This window comes from Chiloscyllium plagiosum, chromosome 32 (genome assembly GCF_004010195.1).
Source record: "Chiloscyllium plagiosum isolate BGI_BamShark_2017 chromosome 32, ASM401019v2, whole genome shotgun sequence".
Taxonomy (NCBI): Eukaryota; Metazoa; Chordata; class Chondrichthyes; order Orectolobiformes; family Hemiscylliidae; genus Chiloscyllium; species Chiloscyllium plagiosum.
This window is the reverse complement of record NC_057741.1, coordinates 3,035,664-3,047,693: the sequence shown is the minus strand read 5'-3', so window position 1 is coordinate 3,047,693 and position 12,030 is coordinate 3,035,664. Positions and strand designations below refer to the sequence as shown.

General features: G+C 42.8%; 1 protein-coding gene across 1 annotated transcript in view; it reads right to left on the bottom strand.

Moving 5' to 3' along the window:
- LOC122539243 (deleted in malignant brain tumors 1 protein-like) overlaps positions 1 to 5,180 on the bottom strand; it is a 45,847-nt gene extending 40,667 nt beyond the window's left edge. Inside the window, exon 1 of the mRNA XM_043673945.1 lies at positions 5,120 to 5,180. Coding sequence (XP_043529880.1) covers positions 5,120 to 5,171 — 52 coding nt within the window. The 5' untranslated portion in view covers positions 5,172 to 5,180. The remainder of the gene's footprint in view (positions 1 to 5,119) is intronic.
- Between the last annotated feature and the right edge of the window lie 6,850 nt (positions 5,181 to 12,030).

Here is a 12,030-nt window from a genome sequence, read left to right as displayed (position 1 = left end):
TCTAGGACTATTGGGAGGCCTGTAAAAAACTCCTAACAGGGTGACCTCACCTTTCCTATTCCTAACCTCAGCCCAAACTACCTCAGATGGCGAGTCTTCATCCATCGTCCTTTCCACCGCTGTAATACGATCTTTGACAAGCAATGCCACACCTCCCCCTCTTTTACCCCCACCTCTGACCCTACTAAAACATTTAAACCCTGGAACCTGCAACAGCCAATCCTGTCGGTAGGTGTCGGTATTTACAAGTAGTGTGTTTGCTTTTTCAATGTATAGAGGAACCTCGATTATCTGAAGGACACCAGTAGGGAATATTTTGTTCAGTTAATCGAATGCTGGATAACATAGTTAGCCAAGCATCAGGACCTTGTGATCTTGTTCGGATAATCCAAAATTCAGTTAATCGAATGCTAGATAATCGAGGTTCCTCTGATTTGTGTTCTGTTCAGGATGACAGTCATGTGCCCTTTGTCTGCCAGTAGGATTAAAATACTTCTGTCTTTTCTGAGTTCTTCCAGGGCTTTCTCTTCCTTTGTGCCGAGGGTGTTCTCTTCTCGCTTTTTGCTTAGTATTAGTGCTACTGGTTGTCTGATGGTCTGCTGGATTTCTTGTGTAAGTCCGTTGTCTTTCAGGGTTGATTCTAGTGCTGCTAGGAAGTCCTTTTTATCCGCATCCCTGTGGTTGAAGTTCATCCCTCATATTTAGGACGGCTTTTTCCATGTCTGAGAGTGGTCGAGCCACAGGTTCCTTACCCAAGCTTCTGAATTGATTGTGTTATTGCTGTGTGTGAGCTTGTCCAGTTTTTCTTGCAGGCGGCACGGTAGCACAGTGGTTAACACTGCTGCCTCACAGCGCCAGAGACCCGGGTTCAATTCCTGACTCAGGCGACTGACTGTGTGGAGTTTGCACATTCTCCCTGTGTCTGCGTGGGTTTCCTCCAGGTGCTCCGGTTTCCTCCCACAGTCACAAAGATGTGCAGGTCAGGTGAATTGGCCATGCTAAATTGCCCGTAGTGTTAGGTTAAAGGGGTAAATGTAGGGGTATGGGTGGGTTGCGCTTCGGCGGGGCGGTGTGGACTTGTTGGGCCGAAGGGCCTGTTTCCACACTGTAAGTAATCTAATCTAATCTAATCTAATCTAATCAGACTAGTCTTTTCTTTGTCTTGGTCCGCTATTGTTTAGTGTTGATGGCTCATTCTAGCATACTTGTCCATTCCTGGTCAGTCACGTTGGTGTTTGGAGTTTTTGGTGCGAAATTTCCCGTTTATATTTGTGGAGTCAGATGTGGGCTTCATTTATCATTTCTTGTAGCATCCTGCAACCGTTCTGTTCAACTGTTCATCTGGCTTGTGGGGTGTTGAGAGGTAGTTTGTATTTGAGACATAGCAGTAATACCTGTTTCCTGAGGCATCCATTGGAATGTTGTCAGGGCCTATAGCCTTTGCAGTATGCAGTACCTCCAACTGTTTCTTGATATCACATGGAGTGAATCAAATTGGCCGAAAACTGACATCTATGATGCTGGGGACCATTGCAGGAGACCCAGATGGATCATCCAGTGACCTAAAGTGGCTTCTGTGATCATCTGACAAACCAAGGCAATCTATACATAATATACAAAACCAGCTGTAGTAAATTTTGATTTTAATCAATAGGCACTGAAAGTCTGTCAGCCACTAAAATGGTACGATCCACCTGCACAGCATACAAAACAACAGTTTTCACTGTGTCTCAGTATATGTGACAACAATAAATCAATCAATATACAGGTATCCCCAGCTGTCCGAAAGTAGAGCATTCCTTTTTAGCCAAAATGGTGTAAAGTGAAGAAACATTAATTTATATGGGAAATATTTCACCTTTTTGCATGAAAGCAATAATCCTCTTTGGATTTCTTTCAGTTAGCGAAAACAGGTCCTAATGTAGCTCTTTTGTAAAAGTGAAGTGACGTAAAGTGAACTTTTGAAAAGCAGTGGATACCAGTATGTGAGTTCTAGCGTGCTCCTCCTCATGCAAGAACGAGAAATGTTTAGAATCAGAGCTGGAGAGCAATCAGTTTGAAGCAGATTGCCTAAGCTGCATGCTCCCTCAGTTAATAAAGAAAATTGAAGCAGGACACTATGACTAAAGGCTGCTCAAGGAACCAAAGAATGAAATAAGAATGGCATTGGAGGCAGAGTTTCTGTTTTTTCACTGTCTGGAATGTGATATGTTGGGTGGTCTTCATTCTCTTGGAGATTTGTGCTGTTTCAGTCACAGTGTAGTCGACAAGACAATATAAGAGGAGGATTATAATGAATTTATAATTAAATTAATTTAATTTTTTTCCAATATCTGTGAGCAATGTTTTTGAAGTACTTACAAGGTGCTCAGAATAATTATATCAATCCTTCCATGTCCTCAGGATGAAACAAACCATTTAACTAACCACATGAGAGATTTCTGAAATATTTATGATGTTACAAATGAAACATCAAGTGGATTGTTTGTTTGGAATACCGTCAAGCACCTCTTGTTCTGTTCACACAAGCTTGATAACTGAGAGATGAAATGTTGTCTCCAAAAATCCATCTTGTGATGAGATAACATAGACACCAGACACGATGTATCAACAGCAAAAAGATTGCTAACAACAACAATACTACAAGTTTTTTTTCTCTTCCCCTCTCTCTACCTCAAAAGCTAGCTGATGAAAAAGGAACTTGGAGAAATGACTATACACTGAGAAATCAAGGTTACCTGCAAGCTTTGTCACTCCTGAGAAAACAAGACACAGTTAAACCATTAGCCTCAGAATTCTAAATTTAATAGGCTTTACCTTCCTGTCTGCACAAGCATCCCTCCCCACAGTCCTTTGTAAGTTTATCATGTGTTTCCGATGGATTTTCTGATTTTTCTGAAGTTTAACAAATAACAAAACTTCAATGACTTTTACTCAAGATAGCCTTGAAATTGGATCTCCTTCATTTTGATCGAGTTAACTGCATTCAATTGAAGTGTGATAGCTATGTGCTAAATAAGAAAATATTGTGACTGATCAAGCCAGGTTTAAAATAGGGCAGTTGAATACCCTTTCTCACTTAGCTAAAGCACCAATGCACAAGCACACAATTTCAACTCAATACAAGCCTCCAGAGAGACACACAATTACATCTGCATAATACAGGAGTAAATATAGGGTAGGGGAATGGGTCTGGGTGGGTTGCTCTTCAGAAGGTCAGTGTGGACTTGTTGGGCTAAACAGCCTGTTTCCACACTGTAGGGAATCTAATCTAATCTAATCTAATATTGCATCTTTATACTACCCAACTCCCTCTCCTAAGCCACGTGTTTGTACTCTTACAATCCCCTTTAACAATCCAAAATAAATGCCACTGCCTCACACTGTCCTCATTGCCTGAGACAATTCAAAACCAACTGTATTGCCCCACAGGCTCCCATTGCCCTGTATCAATACCAAACCCTCTGTTCCACGCACTTACCCAATCCTGTAAGAAACTTATCCCACTGTCCAATTCTCTCATAACCTTGTACCAATACCAAACTACCCTTATTGGCCATGTTCTCCTCACAGTGCTACATGACTCCAGAACATTTTTAAAAATTCATTCAGGATATGTGGGCCAGTATTTATTGCCTATCTGTAATTGCCCCTGAGAAGGTGATGAACTGCCTTGAACTGCTGCAATTAATTTGGTGTAGGTACGTCCACGATGTTGTTGGAGAGGGAGTTCCAGGATTCTGACACAGCCACAGGGAAAAAAAGAAGCAATATATTTCCAAGTCAGGATGGTGAGTGACTTGGAAAGGAACTTTTAGCTGGTTATGTTCCCATTTATCTGCTGCCCTTGTCATTTTGGGTGGCTGTGGGTTTGAATGGCATGATCCCTTTGAATGGCAGAGCAGTCTTGAGGGGTCAAATGGCCTCCTCCTGTTCCTGTATCCTATGTCATTATGGAAGAGTCTGTCTAAGGAGCCTTGGTGAAATTCTGCAGTGTATCTTGTAGATGGTACATATTGCTGCCTATGTGTGTAGGTGGCAGAGGATATGAATGTTTGTGGATGTGATGCCAATTAAGTGGGTTGTTTTGTCTTGGATGATGTCAAGTTGCTAAAGTATTGGTGAAGTTGCACTCATTCAGACAAGTGGGGAGCATTTCACCAGTCCTGACCTGTACCTCGAAGATAGTGGGCAGGCATCAGGGAGTCTGGAAGTGAGTTATTCGTCACAAGATTCCTAGCTTCTGACTTGCTATTGTATTATTTATGTGGCTAGTCCAGTTCAGTTCCTGATCAGTGGTAGCCCTCAAGATGTTGACAATGGGGCTTCAGCAGTGGTCATGCCATTAATTGTGATGGGCTATGGTTACAGTTTCTCTTGCTGGAGATAACCATCAGCTGTGATATGAATGTGCAACTTTGCCACTTGTCAGCCCATGCTGTCCAAGTCTTCACCATTTGGTCACAGTCCAACACTTGCCCCAAAGTTTATTTCTAAATTATTGCCCACTTTATTTACACAGCCCTGTCTCAATACCAAACTAATCCCCACTGTCCACTGTCTCCCCAAAGCCTTACAGCAATCTCTAACAAATCCCACCACTCCATTCTCTCCCAATGCTCTGCTTTGATAACAAACCCGTATTGCACTCTGCTCTTTTCCCCCCCACAGCCTGCATCAATCCATAACTAATCCCACTGCCCTGATCTCTCATCCCAGCACTGTATGAAATCCAAACCTATTTCTAATGCCTGTCTTCATCCCATAGACCGGTATCCACCTAGATCTAATCTTCATACCCCACCCTCTTTCCATAGTTCTGTACCAATTTCACTGTGCAATGATCAAGAAAAGGACCCTGTCACAGTAACTCAGGGGTCATAGGACAGTAATCAGGAATGGAATGCTGACTGATTTCCCCTCTCAATCATTCAGAGTGAACACATCAGGTCCAGGAATCTGGTTTAGAGTAAGTATTCCATGGATGTCAGGTTGAAGCACCTGACAGTATACTGAAAGGATAGAGCACAGTTCAGGAAAAATCTCAATGGATTCGTACCTTCATTAAAAAATTACAATTTGGAGAAAGGAATAAGGATGTTGCAAGGTCTTGACTTACCAGTGTCAGAAAAATAGATAAAGAACAATACCAGGACAAACCAATTCCTCATGTTGGTGAGTTGCCGTCTCACGATCTCACTAAGATTCTGCCTTAATAATGAACTACTCCCATATGTAAATGCTGGGGGAGTAACAGTTCTCTTACTGAAGGAATCAATGGTAACCTTCGTAGCAATATTTGCATGTGCCCTCAGTTCCTCTTCCACAACTGTGCTGCAAAATACTGTCCTCCACACACAGTCACCTTTCACACTATATTTGTACTTAGGTGCCCACTGGCTTGTTGTAGTCAGGTAACATGTATCATGAGGTATTAACTGCAGGCATCATTTTACAGCTAGTCTGATAAAGACACAGTACAAACGAGGCTGTCGTGCTGCTAACCTGTAACACCACGGTAGGAGTGGGATGAGATTGAGTATTGAAGAGCTGCATAGAAGCAGAGTTGCTTGAAAAGGAAAGCAGAAATGTTCAGAGCAGTTTAAAGCCACTTGTATCTTGTGGAGTGCCACAGGAATCAGTGCTGGGACCACAATTATTTACAGTTGAGAGTGTGGTGCTGGAAAAGCACAGTAGATCAGGCAGCATCCAAGGAACAGGAGAATCGATGTTTTGGGCAAAAGCCCTTCGTCAGGAAGGGAAGATTTCTGATGAAGGGCTTTTGCCTGAAACGTTGATTCTCCTGCTCCTCAGATGCTGCCTGACCTGCTGTGCTTTTCCAGCACTACACTCTCGACTGTAACCTCAAACATCTGCAGTCCTCACTTTCGCTACAATTATTTACAGTTACATTAATGACTTGAATGAGGAACTATAGTCAGGTTTGAGGATGACACAAAAATAGGTAGGAAGACAAGTAGAGAGGATGTCACAAAGAGTCTGCAGAGATTTTCGGTAGAGTTCAGGTACACAGTTCTCTGAAACTGAAGTCATAGGTAGACAAGGCAGTGAAGAAGGTTTTTGGCACACTGGCCTTCATCAGCCAGAACACTGAATATGGAATTGGGAAGTTATGCTGCAGTTGTATATGACGTTGGTGAGGCCGCAGTAGGGGTATTGTGTTCAGTTTTGGTCACCTTGCTGTAGGAAGGATGTTATTAAACTGGAAAGAGTGCAGAAGAAATTTACAAGGATGTTGCCTGGACTCAACGGTCTGAGTTATCGCGAGACAATCGGTAAACTCGGGTGTTTTTCTTTAGAGGATAGGAGACTGAACGTGGATCTTATAGAAGTGTATAAGACCATGAGAGACATGATAGGGTGAATGCACTCAGTCTTTTTCCAAGGATTGGGGAATCAAGGACTAGAGGGCATCAGTTTAAGGTTAAAAGAGAAAAAATAAAAGGGAACCTGAGGGGCAACATTTTTACACAGAGGATGATACGCATATGGAATGAGCTGGCAGCGGAAGTGGTTGAGGCAGGTACATTAACAACATTTAAAAGACATTTGAACAAATGCATGGATAGGAAAGGATTAGAAGATTATGGGCCAAGGGTCAGGAAATGAGGTTAGCGTTGATGGACATCTTGGTCAGCATGGACCTGTTTGGACCAAAGGACCTGTCTCCGTGTTGTAGGATCCTATGACTCTTTGACTCTATGATTCGCTAATCATATGGGAAAAAAACGTGGCCGTTGAAATATAATGTGGAAAAATGCAGCATTATGTATTTTGGCAGTGAGACTACAGGAGTTGAACACTATTGAAATGGAGAATGACTGAATCAAACTGTACAAGAGGGATTTGAAGTCCCTGTGCATGAATCACAAAAACCTAACATTGAAGATATATTGCGTGCAATTCTGGTCTCCTTATTATCGGAAGAATGTTGTGAAACGTGAAAGAGTTCAGAAAAGATTTACGAGGATGTGGCTAGCATTGGAGGGTTTGAGCTATAGGGAGAGGTTATAAAGTCATAGAGTCATAGAGATGTACAGCATGGAAACAAACCCTTCGGTCCAACCCGTCCATGCCGACCAGATATCCCAACCCAATCTAGTCCCACCTGCCAGCACTCGGCCCATGTCCCTCCAAACCTTCCTATTCATATACCCATCCAAATGCCTCTTAAATGTTGCAACTGTACCAGCCTCCCCCACATCCTCTGGCAGCTCATTCCATACACGTACCACCCTCTGCGTGAAACAGTTGCCCTGTAGGTCTCTTTTATATCTTTCCCCTCTCACCCTAAACCTATGCCCTCTGGTTCTGGACTCCCTGACCCCAGGGAAATGACTTTTTCTACTTATCCTATCCATGCCCCTCATAATTTTGTAAACCTCTATAAGGTCACCCCTCAGCCTTCGACACTCCACGGAAAACAGCCCCAGCCTGCTCAGCCTCTCCCTGTAGCTCAGATCCTCAAACCATGGCAACATCCTTGTAAATCTTTTCTGAACCCTTTCAAGTTTTACAACATCTTTCCGTTAGGAGGGAGACCAGAATTGCACACAATATTCCAACAGTGGCCTAACCAATGTCCTGTATAGCCGCAACATGACCTCCCAACTCCTGTACTCAATACTCTGACCAATAAAGGAAAGCTAGGTTTGTTTACCCTGGAGCATCAGAGGCTGATGGGTGACCTTATAGAGGTTTATAAAAACATGAGGAGCATGGATAGGATAAATAGACAAAGTCTCTTCCCTGGGTTGGGGGAGTCCAGAACTAGAGGGCATAGGTTTAGGGTGAGAGGGGAAAGATATAAAAGAGACCTAAGGGGCAACTTTTTCACTCAGAGGGTGGCACGTATATGGAATGAGCTGCCAGAGGAAGTGGTGGAGGCTAGAACAATTTAAAGGCATCTGGATGGGTATATGAATAGGAAGGGTTTGGAGGGATATGGGGCGAGTGCTGGCAGGTGGACTAGATTGGATTGGGATATCTGGTCGGCATGGACAATTGGACTGAAGGGTCTGTTTCCATGCTGTACATCTCTATGACTGTGATTAACTCATCCTTGGAACCCCAAGTGAATGCAACTTATGAACGGTGTAAGTTCAACATTCAAACTCAAGGTAAAAAGGTCCATTGATCAGTAGAATCCTGTGAATTTGTGCAACTTAGCTAATTGTGCCAATTAGCCTAACCTCGGTTGTTGGTAAAATTCTAGAATCCATCATTAAGGATGAGGTTTCTAAATTCTTGGAAGAGCAGAGTCGGATTAGAACAAGTCAACATGGATTTAGTAAGGGGAGGTCGTGCCTGACAAACCTGTTGGAGTTCTTTGAAGAGGTGACAAGTAGGTTAGACCAGGGAAACCCAGTGGATGTGGTCTACCTAGACTTCCAAAAGGCCTTTGATAAGATGCCACACGGGAGGCTGCTGAGCAAGGGGAGGGCCCATGGTGTTCAAGGTGAGCTACTAGTATGGATTGAGGATTGGCTGTCTGACAGAAGGCAGAGAGTTGGGATAAAAGGTTCTTTTTCAGAATGGCATCCGGTAACAGGCGGCGTCCCGCAGGGTTCAGTGTTGGGGCCGCAGCTGTTCACGTTATATATTAATGATCTGGATGAAGGGACTGGTGGCATTCGAGCGAAGTTTGCCGATTATACAAAGTTAGGTGGACAGGCAGATAGTACTGAGGAAGTGGGGAGGCTGCAGAAGGAACTAGACAGTTTGGAAGAGTGGTCCAGGAAATGGCTGATGGAATTCAATGTGAGCAAATGCGAGGTCTTGCACTTTGGAAAAAAGAATACAAGCATGGACTACTTTCTAAACGGTGAGAAAATTCGTAAAGCCAAAGTACAGAGGGATCTAGGAGTGCTAGTTGAGGATTCTCTAAAGGTAAACATGCAAGTTGAGTCCGTGATTAAGAAAGCGAATGCAATGTTGTCAATTATCTCAAGAAGGTTGGAATATAAAAGCACTGTTGTGCTACTGAGACTTTATAAAGCCCTGGCTAGGCCCCATTTGGAGTACTGCATCCAGTTTTGGTCCCCACACCTCAGGAAGGACATACTGGCACTGAAGCGTGTCCAGCGGAGATTCACACGGATGATCCCTGGAATGACAGGTCTAACATATGAGGAACGGCTGAAGATCCTGGGATTGTATTCATTGGAGCTTCACATCAAAGACAGAGATTGATAAATTCTTGATGTCACAAGGAATTAAGGGCTACGGGGAGAATGCGGGTAAGTGGAGTTGAAATGCCCATCAGCCATGATTGAATGGCGGAGTGGACTCGATGGGCCGAATGGCCTTACTTCTGCTCCTATGTCTTATGGTCTTAACTAATAGATGATCTAATTAAAGACAGGATTGTGTTTGGCATAAGACATTGTGCATTGACAGCACATATATTGAGAGAGAAGGAAGTTATACTCAGGAAAGTGATCAATATGTGCAGAGATGCCAAGCCTCTGGATCAGCAGCTAAGGCATATCTATGATGGAACAAACCAGGCATTGCATTACCTTGGTAGATTTTCCAGGTTAGAAAGATCAGACAAAGGATAGGATGCCAATACTACAGAGACATCACACAAAGGGAAAGAAGGTCATTCAAACATAAGGAAAGTAATGTTCTCACTGCACCAAGCTGAATCATTTTGCACTTTTTTTTAGATTGCTTACAGTGTTGAAACAGGCCCTTCGGCCCAACCAGTCCACACCGACTCTCTGAAGAGCAACCCACCCAGACCCATTCTCCTACATTTACCCCTTCACCTAACACGACGGGCAATTTAGCATGGCCAATTCACCTAACCTGCACATCTTTGGAATGTGGGAGGAAACCAGAGCACCCGGAGGAAACCCACGCAGACATGGGGAAAACGTGCAAACTCCACACAGACAGTTGCCTGAGGCAGGAAATGAACCCAGGTCTATGTTGCTTTTGTTTGACCAAAAGGAAGCAGTAGAAGCTGGTACAGATAGCAACTGAAGAGATATCAGCTGGAAATTCTCAAGAGCCATTCTTTACTGTGCAACAGGTAGACTCAGTCAGGTCGAAAAGGGGTAAAGAGTTTGTGACTGTTGGAGTGACAATTACAGAAAGAGGACATCAAGTCAACACAGTGTATGAGATAGGCATCAGTTCATCATGCAACATTATGATATTTAAAGATCTGAACAAAGTGTCCAAAAAGCCCTCAAAAGTAAGATTGAGACTACACGATAACACCATAGTCATGCCAAAAAGACAAATTACTCTAAGAGCCCAGTGCATTGGTAGGAACAAAGTTCTAGAGATCTAAATCACAGAAAGCAACAAAAGTGATTCATCTCAGCTAAGCCAGTCTGAAGATTATACCAGTATTTTTCAACTTGGGAATAGAGATTTGCTTCATACTGCAGCACATAAAACTATTAATAGTGGAACAGATGATAGAGGAGTACAGCGATATTTACAAGTTTAGGATTTTTTTCTTACAGATTATCACTTCAAAGTAAATTAGAGTGTTAGACCAATTCAGCTGCTGCCAAGGAAAGTTCCAGCTGCCTCCACAGTTAGCCTGAAAGACAAGATAGAAGAGCAAGAATGGAGTAATCAAGAAAGTGATTCTTCCTACAGAATGGATTAGCAGTAAACTAATTATTAAACAGTTGGAAATCTGAGAGGATGCATCAATCCTAAGCATCTAAATAAAGCTCTGAAAAAGATCTCACTATCCCATACTAACCAATGAAGAAACTTTGACACTACTTGCAAAGGAAAAATCTTCATTACCTGAGATACTGACAAGTGATGCTGGATGAAAGTGGCAGCTTCCTAACTACATCCCGCATACTGTTCAGGAAGACAGATGGTTGTATATGTGGTTTGGCTTTTCTATGTTCCAGTGGACTATCAACACAGACAGCATGAGATAGTTAGTGGTCCCTTCCAAAGTAGAGGTTATAGTAAATGATTTGCTGACTTACAGATAGAGAGACACAATGGAAAAAGTCACTGCTAATCACAACCAAAATCTAACGTGACTACTTGTCAGAGCTCAGCAGATGAATCTGAAGATGAACAAGAAATAAATTGCAATCAAAGATGTGTACTATCAAGTGTATAGGTCATATACGGACTGGAGAAAGTCTTCACCTAGATCGCAAAAAGGCAGAGCTGCAATAGTGGTGCAGTGATTAATGGACATAAATGTAATACAATAATTTGTTGAATTCATCAACCACTTAGCAAACAATTTGTCATCAGAGTGTGAACCATTACACCAACTCACTGCTACAGATGTACAGTAGTATTAGGGCACAGTAACACCAGCGCTGAAACACTATAGTGTAATTGATAAAGCCAACCTGCAGTGTGGTGCCAGTGAGACAAGACTTAGAGGGATCCTAATGCAGCGAAATCAACTGGTTACATGTACATCCAGGGAAAAGACAAAAAGACAGTCAAGTTCAATCACAAAGCCCTGCAAAGTATTTTCCTCAAGCTGTTCCTATCTGTTCGAAATAGTCTGCAAAGAATGTGACTCAGATTACAGAGATGCCATCTAGATATGCACATCACCAGCAAAGTGTCAGGAGCAGCACTTTCTAAGAAGAAAGTTGAGGATACTATGGCATTGTGAAATGTTCTGTCTGTAATGCAAAGTAGTATTCAACATGCTCTCGAAGTCATCAAGCACACAGAGACACTGACTATAACAGACAAGCACCTTGCTCAAATCAAGCAAACTACAAACAAAATACAACTCTCCAAAGTTGTAGGAAGTGGTGATGAAAAGATGACCTGAAAGTATAAGAGGTGTGTAAGATCATGAGAGGCATGGATAGGGTGAATGCACACAGTCTTTTTCTGGGGGTTTGGGAATCAAGGATTAGAGGGCATCAATTTAAGGTTAGAGGGGAAAGAATAAAAGTCGGGAGTGTGGTGCTGGAAAAGCACAGCAGGAATTCCTAACGAAGGGCTAATGCCCAAAACGTCGAGTCTCCTGCTCCTCGGATGCTGCCT